Source organism: Thunnus albacares, chromosome 13 (assembly GCF_914725855.1).
Source record: "Thunnus albacares chromosome 13, fThuAlb1.1, whole genome shotgun sequence".
NCBI classification, from domain to species: Eukaryota; Metazoa; Chordata; class Actinopteri; order Scombriformes; family Scombridae; genus Thunnus; species Thunnus albacares.
This window is the reverse complement of record NC_058118.1, coordinates 3156118-3174667: the sequence shown is the minus strand read 5'-3', so window position 1 is coordinate 3174667 and position 18550 is coordinate 3156118. Positions and strand designations below refer to the sequence as shown.

At 41.5% G+C, this 18550-nt stretch overlaps 1 protein-coding gene across 4 annotated transcripts in view; it reads left to right on the top strand.

Moving 5' to 3' along the window:
- The window catches only part of robo3 (roundabout, axon guidance receptor, homolog 3 (Drosophila)), an 87593-nt gene that overhangs the window by 29280 nt on the left and 39763 nt on the right, over positions 1-18550 (top strand). For 2 of the 4 annotated variants that reach the window (XM_044371446.1, XM_044371445.1), the window contains exons 3-7: positions 12144-12301; positions 13123-13243; positions 15013-15151; positions 16234-16361; positions 18425-18436. In XM_044371446.1, coding sequence (XP_044227381.1) covers positions 12144-12301; positions 13123-13243; positions 15013-15151; positions 16234-16361; positions 18425-18436 — 558 coding nt within the window. The remainder of the gene's footprint in view (positions 1-12143; positions 12302-13122; positions 13244-15012; positions 15152-16233; positions 16362-18424; positions 18437-18550) is intronic. The other 2 variants (XM_044371448.1, XM_044371447.1) reach the window with 1 other exon arrangement.

Genomic DNA, 18550 nt, shown 5'->3' with positions numbered 1-18550 from the left:
AAGTGACGACGATGAAGTATAATCCAGGAAGTCCAGTGTGAATGATACATCCATGCATTTCAAGCCTAACCAGATGCCAAAACACTGTTGATTTATAATACTATGTGCCAGGATTTTACAAAAGTATCAATCAATTCTCCTCCATCTCAATGAACTTGAGGTAGAGTCATGATGTTCATGTCACAAAGTATTTTACCAGGAATATGTACTTGAGAATACTTGACTTTGCATTAATTTGTGGCAAAAGTTCAACCAGATCCAACTTTTTTTTTGACATCCTTGGATTTTTGTGCCAGCACAGTGGTCTCATTGAACTCCACACAGTGCTATTGTTGGTCTTAACACTTGTATTGCCTTATTGTTGGAGTGGAATTCTTGAAGGTGCTCATTGCCACCATCCCACCACATTAGTCAATAATTAATGGGTTGTGTGTGAGTGTGTATGTGTTGGGTGGGGACACCCATTGTCTACAGGCGCCTCCGTCCAACCCATTCCCCTTGTGGTCGGGTTAAAGAGTGTTTCTGGTTTTCCAGATGGGTGAACTACAGTAGCCTTGATTGGGCTGGATGGTCAGCTGAGGGCAGTTTGGGGCAGGCGGGTTGGGGGGTGATGGGGTTGCCTTACAATGGGCTTCTCAGCAATTCTTGGTGACCCTCTTACCCTGCTGCTATGGGCTGCACGACATCGGCCATTACTAGATTAAAGTAATCCTCTTTTCAGAGCCAGACAATTGGTTTATTAGCTGACCACACACAGGAGCTTCGACCACCTCTGTAATGGTATTGTTGTTGGGGGCCCTCAGGGTCTCGGGGTGGTGAGGGTGGGCAGAGAGGGGGGTGGAGGCTTGTTTTCGTTGTTTCGGCTCTCCTTAGTAATGCCATGCATACATTACTTCTGGAGCACCTCTCCTTGTTTAACTTGTCGTGCTGGCCATGTTAGTCTGTGTTCTCTATGTTGTTTCTGTCTTTTTATGGTGTAGCACACACTTGCGTATGCACATACACCACCCTCCACACCTCATATTGCATATCACATATCAGTGTGCATATTGCTCGAATTACAATCAGATTAAGTAGGCGTATGGATGTTCATGTTTGCAAATCCCTCCCTCTCCCCCCCCCCTCCTTTCGTAGCATGCGGTCCAGATTTTTTCTCTGAATCTCTCCACCGGCTTGTTTTTGCCAAACAACTCCCATCAAAATGGTGTTTCATCTCCTCTTTTCCTCATTTTCTAAAGGCATGGCACATTTCCCACTAAAGCAAAAAATTCCCTTTAAAATCCACTCCAAAATGTCTGTGTGTTTTTGCTGACAGATCTTTCTTTTTCAAAAGGTAGTAAGCTGTTTTTGTAAGCCTGTCAATCAGGCGTGAACGGTTTCACCTGATAATTTATTCAGCTTTAGGAGGAGAGGGGAACCACTCATGCTGAATTAAGTATTGTCAAACAGTTTGAATATTTCATGAGTAGCTGGGGTAATTTGAAGAGATGTGGCATGTCTCTATCTCTGTCATTTACATCATAGTGTGCATGAGAGAGACATACATTTGCTTTTTGAACAAAGAGTTGCAGGGCTTCGGGATGCATCTCTGTATGCTCTCTAAAAGATATATGCCAGTTTCAATTAAAGAGAAGACTCATGCAGGGCAAATTCATAGCACCTGCATCACTGAATTTATTATTTCAATTCAAAATAATACGTCCTTTTCTGGACTGAACCCCTTCACATGCGGAAAGATAAACCAGTAAATACACAGCTTCATTAATTTGATAGATTCAACATAGATTGAACACCGAACAACCATTCACCTTGACTGTACTCCATAAAAGATATCATTCTTCCTCAGAGGAAGAGCCTTCAGTGTTTATCATCAGTTCCCATTAAGAGACTAAAGAGAGGGAGACATAAATCTTAAGTACGGCTTTTTGATAATGTGGTATTATTGATCCATGCCAGGAAATTGTTTTTTCTTACTTATGACTGCATGAGGTCAGAAGTCAGGGTCAGCTGTTACGACAGCACCCTGGAGTAGGGAGCAAATCATTGTTTTGCCCAAGGACACTTCAGCAGGGTGAATGCTTGTGATGCTAACCTGGTTCTCTGAGGGACGTCTCACTTCGTTGGAGGAAAATCCAAGAACCTAGAAGCTGCAATGTTACTTTAATTCCGGGAGAATTACAGAGTCCATACTCTGCTGACTTTGTGCTGCAATTTGTAAAGGGTTGAGGGAGTCATGTGTGTATCCCATCAGGAATTGCAGAGATGAAACACATAGATCAAAAATTGGCAGAAAAACACATGGACACACACACACACAGGGCCAACATGGCATGCCAGGGGAGGTTTGCGGTGGATTAACCTCAAGGTTGCTGGGTGGGTGAGCACAGCCGGAGCAGCAGCACCAGCTCAGACTTGGGATGGGAACCTGCTGCCGAGACACACATAGGTGAACACTCCCCAAGCCAGGAGATTGGAAGGATTTGCACTCAAATGAGGAGAAGTTTGTTTGCGTGTGTGTATGTGTGTACATATGTTTGTGCTTACAGTAGACTGGCTTTATCTGTGTCTGCACACAAACTAGGGGAGAATTCTGTGTTAACAGGTTAACAGGAGATTGGGGGTGGGTTGTGTCGGGTGGTGATGTGGTCTTCCATGTGAGGAGATTTGCCAAGTAGTATTTTAATACTATTATTTAATACCTCTTGACTTGAAATATGGCTATTTCAATCAAATGGGCCTGGCATAACCCTGGCTTATTCTGGAAGGATGGAAGGTTAGCCAAGGTCTGTAATAGCTCTCTAGACACACGTATATGCACAAAGTGCAGTGTTAGGCTCAATGCCTGAGTCATGTACTCCCACTGATCATTAATCATTTCAAAAGTACCAATGATATTTAATCTTTAACTGGATCAAGCCCTACATTTTCTTGTAAAGCCAGAGTAATCAAATATTTCCTTCCTGAGAAAACCCTGTATCCCTAGGAATCAAGTTCTTATCGGACCATTCTCCAGGGCACAATATACTGTACATGTAGTGCCAAACATTCAGTGCCACTACAGGATGTAATATGCCCGTAGAGTGGTGAGGCTAAAAGTAAAGCTGAATTTATGCTTGAGGCAAGGAGTTAACAGGAGTCCCACCAGAGATACCTACAGCACAGGTTTTGATTCATGACCGGATTTTACCCGTCGATTGCACAGCCACATTAGACCGAGGAATTGTACGTGATGTATCCATCTACCTTTGGCTTTAATTGTATTCCCCACAGTAACTGTGTTTATATTCCCTCATCCACTCTGTGAGTCGAGGGAGAGTGGGAATTTCCACCTTGTTTCATTAATGAATGTGGGACTATTCCACTGTATTTACGTTGTTCCATCCACTGTGATAATGAGCAGGGGTCCCAGTGAGCAGAGGGTTTGCAGTGGAGATGTCTTAGCTAGATGTGTTCTACTAAAAAGGAGAAGATAACTGGGTCATTTTTCAACCTGCTTCATGTTGTCTTCACTCTCAACAATCCACTAACATTGGAAACTTGTTGTAAAAAACGTAAGCAGCCTAAGCTAAGACCAATCACAGTTCTTGAACTCCCCACACTTTGCTACGGAGAGCTACGTAGCTTCATTGTAACCCCTTAATGCAAAATCACAAAGGAGGTCGGGTTGGTGGAAGGGTATATAACATGTTAATGTAGACACTGAACATTCAAAAATGACATCACAGTTTTCTAGAATCATCCAGTGGCAGCGCTCTCTCCAGTGGTAGGGTTGCTCGGGTGGGACATACTGTAGACTGCAACAGAGTTTTGCAGTTCAATCTGATATTTAGTGGAGGTGTCAAACAAAGCAGCAACGTTATACTGAACAGTGTTGCACTGCTTATTTTTATGGAAAGGTAAATGAAACCTTTGTGTAGCTGGAAGTGCTTGAGTTCAACCTTGACAACACATTTCACATGACGGTTGCATGCCTGATAACCACAGCGCTTCAGTGTTACTGTAGAAAGGTTCAGCTGTCCCGATTAGAGGCAGCACAGAGGTGCCTGGGTTTGTATCGTATACACTAGTGCACAGCCTCGTGAGACTGACTGGCTTCCAGTCATTTTGTAGGACTTACATAATTTTTACCACATGTACCGTGTTGCCATGTAAAGCATGAACCAGCTTAAAAGCATAATCTTGTTGTCACATGATTGCAGCTCCGTGCTAACACCGTGCCTGAAAGTTTGCCTGATCATCCTCAACCTCTGCGTTTAGTGTATCCATGGGCCATGTGCCTGATTATAACACACACACACACACACACACACACACACATACACACATGCACACAGTCACACATAGAACAGCCCCTCCCCGTGAGCTCCCCTTTTTCCCTCTGTTGTCTGTGTGGCTGATAATGAGTGCCTCCTGTGCTGTCCCACTGCTGCATGTGGGGCCCACGGTCATATTGACTGCAGGCTGCATCGCTGCCAAGTATTACCCATCACCCCCCAACCTACCCCCTCTCTTCATCCACCCTTACCCCCCCCCCCCCTTCCAACACGTCTGGGTGTGACAAGACACTGTGGAGGGGCCAGGCCCTGGCATTTATGAGCGCTTAAGACGCCGTGAAACACCGCACCTTGACAGATAACCTCATCTATTTTTTTTTATTTTTTACAGGGGGGGTGGGTGATGGCGGTTTCTCATATTTTATCACTTCATTCAATTTTGGGCCGTATTTTACATGTAGCGAAGGCGATAACACGTTTTAAGGCGTCGTAAACAGTATCAAAGCATGACATGAATATTAAATTGAATGTTCGCCTGATGATTATGTTGTAAGGAGAGGTTTATCTATGCTAATAACAGGCTTATAATCTGCTTGTAATGCATCACAGTGACTTGTGGAATTCATTTCAGTCCTCTCTGAACGCAGTCTCTAATAATTGGTTTTCCTGAGGTTTGCTGTGAGAAATGCCTGGGCTTTTCCATAGCGTTCATTTGTACTGCAGAGATTTTCTGTCAGCTTCTGGCCAGGATCAATTTGGCAAGCACTCCAGTGCTCTATCAAGCTGATTATATAAATATTGTTTACATTGTAATGTCTGGACTCTTAACACACAAAAAAAGGAAGATTTTCTGTCCATTACTGAGGAAAAATTAACACTTCAATGCTATGAACTTTTCACCTCAACCTGTAGGGTCTCATTTTTTTTTTTGCAGCTATGCATGGAAATCATTTTTCATGCTCTTGTCAACAGGGCTACTGGGATCAGCTGCTTTTCAATCACCAGCCCAGGTTTTGGTGGCAGCATGGGTGGGAGGGCTCTGGTTGAGGGTGGTGGGGATTGTGTGGGTGGGGTTTGGTGCAGCTGTTGCGGCTGCTAAATGGACTCAGCTGACAGGACTAAGCAGCAGCGACGGTGGCCTAAATGAGTACGGCTGCACCAGCCGACATGCTAAGGGACAAAAGAAAATGGAGGGAGTAAATTTGAGGGGAGAAATGCATCAGACATTGATGAACAGGTTACTTGTGTGTGATTGGGTGCTCGAAGGGTGAGGCGGGCTTGGGCCGAGAAGGTGACCCTTCTGGACTTGCAGAAGGAGTAATTGAAATGCCCTGTCGCTGTGGCTCTCATTCATTTAGCTTTAGCGCCGGCTCAATTTTGCTGTTGGCTATATGAGCATTTCCAGAGAGTTAAACCATGTTATGTCATTTACTCAAGGCCATAAAATACTCTAAGGCCAAAGGGCTGAATGACAGCACCATGAAAAAAAAGGAATTACACTTTAAGCCAAGTTGTTTTTTTGAAGAGGGGCTTTTCAGGTTAGCCTTCAGAAAATGTTGATATAGATATGGTAAGGGCTTCTTGACAGCGTGTGTTTGTGTGTGTGTGTGTGTGCTGGTGCACTGCAGGAAGGTTACACTCTCCAGTCAGTCTGTATATTGGACTGAGTCAGTCATATTAGATGCAGACAGTGTTTTGGTGTATTTGCTGCCACAGCTGCCATGCACAGTGTCTGCATGAGTGTCTGTGTTTGTATTTGGGTGGGGCAAGGAGGCTGTGGGTGCTTAGAGGCAGTGCGGACATCTGTCTCCAACTGTGAGACCCCCACCTCCCCTCCATCCCCCTCCAATGCACACACAAACACACACACACACACACACACACACCAATATCCTGTGCGGGCTGTTTCATCATGGTGTAATGGTTGATAGGGATCGGAGGGGGTCCAATCTGGATAATGAGAGTTGCTGATGGAAGGTGGCTTCTGATGGGGGCCCCTGTTGGGCCCAAGAGCCTGGACAGATATTGCCTTGGGGAACATACTACACCTAAAGAGAGAACGGCGAAGACATGTATGTGTGTGTCCAAGCAGGCTTGATTAAGTGATAGGAGGGATGTATGTACTTGGACAAAAGAGCAAAAACATCAGTGTGTATTTGCGTGTGTGTTCACACCAAAGCAGATTGTCAAGAAAAGGGTTAGCTGTAGCTGACGGATTGACAGATGACCAGCTCAATCCGCCCACAACAGAGCTTGAACCCGAGGACGCTTTTCTTGATTCCCCTCCCTCTGACCCTCTCTGTGCTCTGCCAGCCAGGGGACTATCCGTCATTCTCTCTCTGCCATCTGAATATTTATTCTTTGGGGGAGGATGTTGTCACACACAGACACGCGGTCCTTGGAACATTAATGACAGCGATAAAGCCATTTAATTAAAAGTGAGCCAGAGCTTGCCCCCAAAGGTGTTTTTTATGTCCAATTAAATGCTAAAATGATGCCCTGATATACAGCGGGGTCCTGATACTTTGCACATGAGGTAAATCACAGAAGTCTAGCAGTCAACGGATAAACATTACTTTCATACAATAGCACACTATGTTTGGCATAGAATAGATTAGCTTCTCTGGTGATTTTTAATTTTCATAATGATTCAGTGTAATATGCAATTAGCACATCCATCAATGTACATCAGAAGCTGATAAATCCTTCATGCAAATGGTTGTCATTTGTTTTTGTGTGACTAATGTGTTTGTCATTGTGAAAAGATACAGGCTGACAGCCAAGCTAAAGGCCCCAGCGATCTGATTTGGATTATTGTTGAGACACAGATGTGGTTGTGTGTATTGTAGGTAATGAAAGCGTCTCTCATGATATATGTATATTTGTATTGTGATACTCATACATGTATTATGTCAGCTATCTAGAAAGTCCGCAAATGTCAAAATAGTAAATATCTGACAAATCAAGTGGGGCTGCATGCTTATCAGTTCATCTGCAGATGTTTTTTTTTCTTGATTAATCCGTTAATGATTGTCTATAAAATGTGAAAATGTAGTGAAACATGAAAGTTGATTTTTTTAAATTGATTGTTTTGTCCGAACAATAGTCCAAATCCCGAAGATATTTCATTTTCTATCATGTCTCATACAATCTGCAAATTGTGATAACTTTAGAGTAAATGATTTATTGATTACTAAAATAGTTGTTGATTAATTTTCTTATTTTTAACTTTTAATGGACTAGTTAATCATTCTAGTGTTAAAGTCAAGGAACATCATCAAACAATGAAAAAAATCTTGTATATCCCACATTGTCATAATGCAGCCCTGCTCTCTTACAGCATCGCCCACAACTGTCTAATAATAAGAGATATTAAAGATATAGATTCCTCAGTAGAAGTGATATAATACAGTCTCTACTGGTAGTCAAATCTGTATTGTGTCACAATATATATTGTCACATTGTGTATATTGCACCAGTTTTCAGGGTTTCAATTCCAAATACACATCAATATTTCAAATATGCACTTGTAGTCCTTATCTCTTTCCCTGTGTGTGTTACTGTGTGTACGTGCTCTGATTAAAGCACACTGTTCAGGCCCAGTGGTGGGGATTACTCTGGCTTTGTTGAAGGGGTTTAAGGAAAGGGTCAAAGTGCACCCACTTAATATGGGCCCCCAAGGGCCTCATGGGTAATTGCCAGTGCCTAATAAACTTCTAGAGACCTTCTTTTTGCTCAGATCAGGGGAGTGCGGAGGGCAGAATGGGAAAGATCAGGGGCCCCTGGAGCCATGATCTCAGAATGGTGTGTGACAGGTCATTGCAACGGTCTTTTAACCCTGTGGCATGATAATTCAGACCTGGGGTGCAGCGAACCATCCTATTTCCCTCCTCACTTTGCGTGACGGGACAGGTTCCTGCACAATTTAGTCACAGTTTTATAATCTGCTGTGAATAGTGATTGGGAAAATGTAGGCAGTAGGTACAGATAGGGCCAGGGGTGTGGTTTGGCATATCATTCCAGGTTTGGAGGGCCAATGGGATTTGGAGTGCCCCAAATGCTCTGTGTCTAAGTAATTGGCCATCAGCATATGGGACTGACTAGAGCCATAAGCGGCAATTTCATCCCTCTAAGAGACACAGATAATACAGACAGGAACACAGTGCTTCACGAGCCAACGATGGATTGTGTCAACCTGTATTTTATCAGTGCAAAGGCAAGCACAGGCTCTGTCAGCTAATGAGTAAATGAAAAATAACCCCTTCCCTCCTTAAACACTGATGTGCCCATCTCCCATGACCTTGATTACAAACAAAACAAGCTGATTTATCTCTTCACATACACACACACACACATGCTTACCCTCATTCAAAGAGGATGCCACGCTATCTTGACAACAAGAGAAATGAGCCTTTGCAGCGTGCAGCCTGACACAGAGATACGGTGAATTTTCCACACAAACCAGGCATTTCAGATAAAGAAACGTCCTCAGATGTCTGAGTGTAAGGGAGTTCAAATGGATGGATGGATGGGTGGATGGATGGATGGATGGGTGGGTGGATGGATGGATGGATGGATATATGAATAGTGATGATAATGGTAATGTCTTGGGGCTTTGTTGGCCTGTTGTGTCATTAATCAGATAAGGTAGTGACCCTCCCCTCCTGGCCTGTGACATTACAGTGACATTGATGCTGTTTCTCACTAACATGGACACACACATGTGCACATATCACATGCATACCCACTCACGTATAGATACACATAGAAGCACACGTGTACTGTGCACATTCCATGATCTATCAGTATTGATAAATGCTGAGGACAAAAGGCCTGGAGGAGATATTTACTCATAAACAATAACATGTACAAGTTTGACGTGAACGGGTGTTTTCTTGTAAATATTTGTTCCAACAACTGGTTCCAATGGAAGATGGCTTGAGCATCCAGAGTTGTACACCCTCATGTTCCACTGCATTAACAAACAATATACTCTCCTCTGTTTGCTTGTTTAGTCCTCAAGGCCTCAAATATCAAATGAGTGAATATGGGAGTAGCACAGCTTTGAAAACTATCTTGTATTCTGTGAATTCCCAGTGCAAATGAAAACCAAACAGTACTTACTCTACTTACACCATGAATTGAATCAGTGAAAAACAAATCAGGTTGTACATGGACTTACAAGGATATCTGTCTTTTGTTGAGAGTTGAAAGAGAATGAAATGTGAGAAATAATGCCAGATTTGTTGAATCACAAAATGAGCAATTATTGAAGAACTGTATGGTGATATGGGACATAAACATGCTATGTTATATTAAGACAACACTTTAAAATAGGGGCTGCACGATATATCGTTTCAGCATCCACATCACAATGTGCACATGTGCAATAGCCACATTGTAGGATGCACGATGGCGAGTAAGGCAAATAATCTCAAACATGTCATGCTACAATTTCTGTGATGCTTGATACAAAAGGAAAACTCACAAGGTTTTCATTTTCCATGACTAATCTACAAGAAAAGCCTGTATGATATTACATGATTTAGTCTGATTTAAGGGTTCTTGGATACACAGAGTGTGATCAGTCCCCAATGTGCTACTAGGTCCCATTAGTCACCTACCACAACCTGAAAATTAGCACTACCTGTTTTGGTTGTTTGATAAACTGATCAAGTGCACCCCTTCACCAGAGCACAGCGTATCACCTGCCTGTAAACATGCATGAGATGCGAATACTGTCACAGATAATGTCACTTGGATGTTAGAGGCAGGCGTTCAGTTAAGTGCAGTGGCTTTTGAGTGTGTGTATTCCTGTTATCAGTGGCACCCCCTCCCAGCACTGGTTAAAAGTTAAAAAGTTACTCTCATGGGGCTGGTCTGTACCCTTATGTAAGAAGCGCTTAACACACACAACACACACTCTACTTGCAGTATCCAGATCTATCTGTACTTACATCTTACCAGCATATAGATAAAGAGAGGTTGAGAGTTTTACCATCCTCAGCTGCGCCAGGAGGCCTGTTTATCTTCCACTAGCAGATTAAGCATACATTTGAACATCGTTAGAAATGGTATATTACATGTAAATAACACAGCTGCGACACACAAGTCCATTTGTAAAGTTAAACGTGTTGTTTTTCCCAAATACCACCTGTTATCTCTCCACTTGTCCATGCCGGTGTCAGAGTTGCATACATGAAACCATACATGGCAGATGGCTGAACCAAGTGTGGTAGAAGTAGGAGGGGGGTTTTGTTTTGTTAGAAAAGGATAGACTTTTAAATGATCCAAATCTATACATGAATAATACACTGCATGTATCTGGTGAAATTTCTGTATTTTTTCATATCACAATATATATCGCAAAAAAAAAAAATTAAAAAAGGTCAGTGTTTGCCAGTATTATGCAGCCCTACTTTAAAATCATTTTTCTCCAAACATGACAAACTTGTCTGTCAGTTTTGTATTCAGGGCATTTTAAAGAAGCTTTTGCTTTGACAGAGAGGTGATATACTTGACAGCTTTTTTAGTAACAATGTTCCAAAGTCTGTGAAGAACTGTCGGTGTAAATTAGGACACCAGCTCCTGACAAGACTTGCACTTTTTAAGGTAAAGTAACTGATTTCTCTGTCCTCATCATTATGACAGTCTCAACAGCCCTGCAGATCTTTGCACACTCAGGAGAGACCTGAATCAGGACATGAGTGGAATGTCGTTATATGGATATGACTTATTGATATCAATCAGATCGCTGTAATGTATGCAAATCAGCCATGCTATCCTCCAGCATCAATTAATCATTCACCAACTCCTTGATGTCCAAATCTCACATCTAGCCATAGCTTCAAAGAGAACTTTGTGAAATTTTTGAGGGGAGAAATTTGACCCCCCCCTCCCAAGTGCTATTTTGAAAGAGTTGCTGCTCATCTTTGTACATTTCTTAATAAATGCCTAGGATAGATTATGCTGTAAAAGAGAATTTTGGGAGGATCTGCTTTTCAGATCAATGAGGGCAGCAGTTTAGAGGGACCACTGAGCCAAATAGGAATGCCATAGAAACCAGCTCATTGGTTTATCCCCTTTGTAAATCCCTGGAGTGGCTTAGACCAGACTTGTAGCCTGCAGGCCTGCATGGCTTTGGCCTCCTCTTGGTAGACTTGTTTTGTCAGTACATCAACCTAGACTACAAAACCATTCTCCCCACCTGTAATCTGAGAGGTCACAGAGCTCTGGAGACTGAAATCGGAGAGAAAAAGCCCAGTGCCTTCAGGAATCAGGCACAAGATGTTGACTACAGAGGGATGAATGTGGAAATAAGGGAGGCAGGTTGACTGTAATTGCAGGGTGGGTGAGGGAATTATTTTCCGTATTCAATGTGGTTTTCTCCAATCTGAATTATCTGATGTACATGTTTGAATGGTGACTTGTTTTCTTGGCTGCATGTCTGAGTTATTTATGCATGTGCATTTGCCAAGGGAGTGTGTGTGCGTGTGTCTAGATCAGATTGAATAATTCATTTACTTTGTGTGTGTCAGCTACAAAAACCTTCATTATTGATGTGCACACACGACACTGAGTCAATGAAGACCTTGGAGACACATGCACACCATGTTAAATTCACGGTCGTACAGTATCATTAGCAATGTCCTATCATGTTTTCTGTTTTTAAGCTCAGTCAAAGAGTGAGAGATGATCCTATTTTTTATTTACACCTGTTTGGCGATCATGTTGTTTCTTGTTGAAATCCACATCAGCAGAAAGTCAGCAAGACTGCATGTAGGCATAGTGTAATAAAGAATAGTATCATCAGCAAAGAGGTTTACACTGACTCTAATCATCTCTCTCCACCTTTTCTTTTTTCCCCAGTTCTGAGAGATGATTTCCGTCAGACTCCCAGTGATGTGGTGGTGGCAGCAGGTGAGCCGGCTGTCATGGAGTGTATCCCCCCCAGAGGCCATCCAGAGCCCACCATCTCTTGGAAGAGGAACAATATCCGGGTCAATGACAGAGATGAGAGGATCACTGTAAGTTGGCCGGTAGTTGAAAATATCTGCAAAAGAAATTGTTCATTTTGGCAACATGTATATTTATATAATGTTAGGATTTCATGGCTATAATTGTAAAAGTTAATTGCAACCTATTACGTTTGTGTATTGCTGTGTATTGGTCCCACAAGCTGTTTTCCTTTGTTTTTCAGGGAATCTTCCAAATCTTTGGTCAGTGAAGGACCAAATAATTTCTATTACCACTCATAGAAGGCTTTGAGTTTTGATTATTGATGAGATGCCACTGATTAAGAATCAATACATTTCCGTCATTGTTGATAATTGAAAAGCAATGTTGTGATTGAACTGCATTGACTGTTGTTTCATTGAATCCCTCAAGCATGTTCATCAAAGCGAAGCCACCTTCTAGAAATATCTAGCCACACGAACAATGCAAGACTACAATACAACCTGCTATATGGAAGCATGCATGTGTGTGCGCACTACACACCATCATCAAATGATAAATCGATGCAGCTACTTATTACAAACTGAGCAGTGGAAGATGTTTCTATGGCGATTGGCCTGGAGCTAGACCCATTGTCAAACAGTGTAAGAGAGGAGCCATCTGTCATAACACAGAATGAAAATGACAGAGTGGCTTCTGTCTTGACTAACATGCCTCAGTATCCTGTTTCCAACCTCTTTCCATTTGTCTTCTTTCTTTCCCCTCCTCCTCCTCCTCCACCACACCTCCTCCTCCTCCTCTTACCTTTTCATCCATTTCTACTTCACTTCTGCACCTTTCTCCATCCACTCCTTTGACTCTTCTCCTCCATGTATGTTCCCCTCATTTTCAGATCCGAGGAGGCAAGTTGATGATTTCCAACACCAGGAAAAGTGATGCTGGCATGTATGTGTGTGTTGGTACCAACATGGTTGGAGAGAGAGACAGCGATCCTGCTGAACTAGTGGTGTTTGGTAAGCCATTTGTACTGTATATTCTTAAATTATTATTCACTAAATTACTTGAAAATACTGTGTGGGAAATGAAACAGGAAAATTATAGTGATATGTCATCACATTACAAATCCCTTTGAAAGAATAGCTATTTTTGAATAACACAAAAGCATATTTCAGTTGAATTTCAGATGAAAATTTTCAGATTGCCTATTGATCTTTTTAATAATAGTGATAGAGGTTATACATTCAGTCATAACGATTGAAACCAGAATAATCCCTTCATAAAATTTTAAAGAAAATGGTTTCACAAAATTCATCATTCTCTGTTCCCTGCCTTTCTCTGGATTTATTTTCTCGTGGGTTCTCTTGCACTTTCCTTCTTCAGCTGATGTTGTTGGAGCAGAAGATGAATGTTTCCCTCCTGGCTGCCCTTTGCCTTGCTCTCCTGACCTCTCTGCTTCTTTCCTTCTCTCTGATTCTCTGCTCTGCTCTCAGTAGAGCAGCAGCATAAGTGTTCTGAAAGTGTGTATTGATTGCAGGGAACAGATAGAAAATTGATATTTTCTTCTCAGTCCCACCAACCCCCTCCACCTCTTCCTCACCACCTCCCAGATGCTTTGCCTTCTGAACACTGTGTTGCAACAGTGAACCTAAATCCAGAATGTAACAATGAATTGATTTGTTAATGTTTTTAAAAATGTATGACCTGACAATATCCTTGTATTTAATATTATTACCATCTGAGAAATTTGCAAAGTACACATGTACAATAATTTTTCCAGACCATCACCATTCGTAAACTGATTGTGTGATGATAAGAGCTTGCAGTGCATATTTGTCATATGTCTCTGGTGTATTAATTCTCCCACCTGTGTAACTCAGTGTAAATAGGGCATGATGTTGCTTTACACACCTGCCTGTAACACTAACTCTGTCAGTAATGATGCAAAATCATTCCTGATGTGAGCCAAATAAACAAGTGAAATGTTAATATTTTGTCCTCCTTGACTAGAAAATTGAGACCCTTTTTTTTAACATTTTTCCAAAATCATTCCTGTTTGATCATTGTTAACATGTGTATTTGTGGTGATTTTGATATTTCTTTCTTTCATGGTCACTATTCGTCTTATTCTTTGTCTTATTCTCATCTATATCATAGTCTTTCAATAGAGATCCATCATGAGTTCCTACATATTTTGACATTTATCTTTTTTTTTCTCTTTTTACTAGGGGTTTCTTTTACTTATGAGTATAATAATTGATGTTTTAAAGAATCGAACACAGCTAACTAAATTTTCATCTCAGAAAATCCTGGGTGTTAGTTGTCTTGGTAAAGGTTTAGTATGAAATCTCTCAGGCTCAGTTGAGGCACTGATCAAATATTTAGACTTAAAGTGAGCTCTGGCGCAATGCAGTGGACATCCTCTTTCCCACACAGTTTTCCACCCTTCACCTCCTGCTCCTCTTCTGCTCCATTACCCCCTTATTCATCTTTGATTTTTCTCACATCCTCATATCTCTTTGCTCCTCCTCCTCTCTGGCTTTCCTCTGTCTTCTGTCTGAAATGCCATTTGCAATTCGCAAATGGCATTTCAGACACCAAAAATGGGATTTTATACCATGAGTGAATTTGGCCAAGCCAACCTTAAATCTGCTCACTTATCTGTTACATGAAAGTCAGTGTTATAAATTGCTGACAAGTGTGAAAGGTCAAACTGCAATTAGGAAGTAGCATCACAAGCAAATTTTAATCCTCTCTCCCGTTTTCTGTCTCTGTCTAATTTCAGAAAGGCCAGTGTTCATCAAACAGCCGGTGAACCAGGTGGTGTTGGCAGACGATACAGTGGACTTCTTCTGCGAGGTGCACGGGGACCCGACTCCGACTATCCGCTGGCGGGCAGAGGAGGGAGAGTTGCCCAGGGGAAGGTATGACAGAAAAGAAACTCAAGTACTGTCTGTTAGAATTACATGATGCATCAGTACCACCCGGGTATCAACACACCACAAGTACTGGCTGGCAGGGTGTTACTTAGCAACATACAGTATTATATTTCCAGAAACATGTCATGTATTTTCATTTCACTAATAATATAATATCAACTGTCTGCATGTATGCTTTCTCCAGTTAGTTATTGTTCTATGTTAAGCTAGTAAAAAAAGAGAAATGATTGACTGATGATTGATGTGTTTCCACTGCAACAAGTAGACAGTAAGTGAAGATGTTATTGCATGTTTTAGAAGTGTAATAAGAAACAACCTCACATGGAGGAACTATGATTACTTTTTTTAAGATTTGCAGCAAGTCAAGTACCACAATACATGTCATTCCAATGATACAAGTCATTACAATCAAAATGTATGCCTCATATTACATAAGAGCTTGTGTTAGTAAGGTACTAAGTACTGTGCCAATCATCCAAATAATAAGAAACACATTTGTTAAATAGCTGTCAATCTTTCTATCCTGTGCTATAAAGGAGTTTTCAGTATCATGTGGTGTTGCACCATGATAGTCTGTGATAACAGTCATGATAGTACTGGAGGGTAACACTGAGACTGTGGTACTAAAAGCTGTACTCTCACACTCTCTCTCGCACACACTTTGTGGATTTGATTGGATGAAACTTTAATGATCCCTCAAGGGAAATAGGGTAAAATGTTCCCTTGTTGTCAGCAGGATTCAGATCTGCACAGGGAGACTCCGATGGATTTTTTTGTATTTTGCCTAAAGCTATATAGGACAACTCACTCTGTCGCCACATGCACTCATAGTGCAGTGCAGTAAATACATTAGCAGCTCGTTCAAAAACTTCAATTGTAGCCATTTGTCCTTTTTAAAATACCCTGACTTGATCACTGAGGTTTTACCAGACCGGTATTTCACCAAGTCACATGAAAATCTCATATTGCTAACTGTATCATCTATCTACTTTTTTCTTACTAAGAGGGTTTCAGAACAGTGCTTTTCTGCATTCCGTACTAAATCTTGTGTGTTGATATGTTTTCAGATTTGAGATCCGCAGTGACAACAGTCTGCGTCTGACCCAGGTGCGAGCTGAGGATGAGGGCACTTACACCTGTGTGTCAGAGAACAGTGTGGGCAAAGCTGAGGCGTCGGGCACCCTGCAAGTGCACGGTAAGACACTGGCTAGTCCACCTCGTTAAACTGGCTAGTCCACCACACTACACACACACACACACACACATACACACACTTTATCTCTGAAATTTCCAGCTTGAATTCTGTTCAGAGTTAGCAACTTTTTTTGGTTTAGTGTTAGGTATGAATAACATGAAAAACTGAAAAAAGTAACAGTGCTTTCACTTATTGCCTCTCAATAACATAAAAGTCAAAATCTGGTATCAACTAGAAACCAAAACAGTGTCTTATCCTGCTTTATTTCAAGAAATATCACGCAGCAACTGAAACTTCAGTGGAGGCAATTCTGTACTGCCAGAATCTTCCACTTTTTATAATATATTAAACCTTCAGTGCAGAACTTTTACATATAAATGAACATAAGTTACATTCAAGCTGTTGCCAAATGAGTTCACACAATGCTGATTAAGTCTATCACCACCAGATAAATCTCTCTGTATTTCACATAATCAGAGTTTTTAATCTGGTGCTGCTGGCTGGATGAATGCACATGCATGCTCTATGGGCAGCTAACTTCCAGTTAGCTTTCTGCTAACTTAAATGGGGATCAAATAATTTAATCACGCAGCTCTTCTGGACTTTCCAAATGTTATCGGACCAAATGGATCAAATTCTGATCATTTCATGGGGGTTGTGTGGGGCTCAAAACAATTTATCCACAGTTTTACAGCCACAAATATAGCAGTGGAGTAGGCAACAGCGGAGCCTGTGACGTAAGCACATGTTGACAGTGTTTTTGTAATTACTCTCACTGCCAGAGGGGAGAGACAAAAGTCCTGCACTCCAGCTTTAAATGATAATTGATTTTGACCCTGAATACATGAGTTAATTATTTGCACAGATAGACAGTTTTGCTATGATGCATTACAAAATGCCCACATCTCACCTACCAGCATGCATTTGATGAATAGAATTTGATTGCTTTTGTGGATAATCCACAATTAAGTCCATTTTCTGATGATGTTATGAAAAAACAGGATTTTAAGAACACGTTGAATGCTATCATCAAATGTCCAGAATGTTTATACCAGGAGATGTTGCCAATAAGAAGTGTGAAGTAAATGAGAGGCTAGACAGACAGACTGTGTCTGGTTAAAACTTCCCATTTCCGCCACTGGTAACATGCTGTTAACTGAGACTATAAAAGAGAAAGAAGTGAAAAATGGATTTTAAGTTCCTTTCAAGCCTCGACTCATCATCCCTCTGGGGAGAGAGCCAAGATCAAAAAGCATTGACATTGCATTAGAATAAAGTCAGTGCCTTGAAGAAAGGCACTCAGATGAGAAATCTGTCATTGTGATGATAAAAGGGAATATTTAGAGTTTTAGTCTGTAACAGTTGATTCTGTGAACGGGCCCTCCAGTCTGTACTGACACTTCCGACATCTGTCAACAGACGTGTGCTCACATACTATATCCACACGCATACATTGACACAGAGACACAGGATATTTGTTGGTGCAGGAGAAGACACGCATGCTCATGGATACGTATTCACACTCTTGCACATGGACAAACACACTTAACAACCACAGTTTGTAGCAGATTGAAGAAGTCATTCCCAGTAGCAGCTGGTAGGCAAATGATGATTGTGGGTGGCTGCATGCAGCTGCAGTATTAGGGATAATCGGAATACCACACACACACACACACACACACACACACACACACACGAAGGAAAATGACTGTTTTCCAGGTGTTATTTCAGAAAACCACAGATCAATCAGATTTCCAGCCCTTTATCGTCACCTGTGTACCCACATTCAGCTCATCATTCTTCATCCCACTTGTACACTGTTCCTCTCTTTTGGGAACACTTCACTTAAGTAGCAGCCAGTTTCATTTCCATCCATTCATATCCAGCTATTTCATGTGATTATTAATCTCAGACAGATGTGAGTGTCTTCGGTGCTTCAAAGTTTCACTGTGTCTTGTTTAAATATTTCATCCAAAATCACAATTCATGATGGAATTCTTCATCTCATTCATCTTTCTTTTCCTTTTTTCTTTTCCATCCTTTTCTGCATCCCTCAATCGCAGTCGGCCCATCCAGTAAGTATTCCATTTCATCCCATCTTTACATGCATGTGTTTGTGTGTGAGTGAGTGAGTGAGTGAGAGAGAGAGAGAGAGAGAGAGAGAGAGAGTCTTACAGAGACAGTCGTAC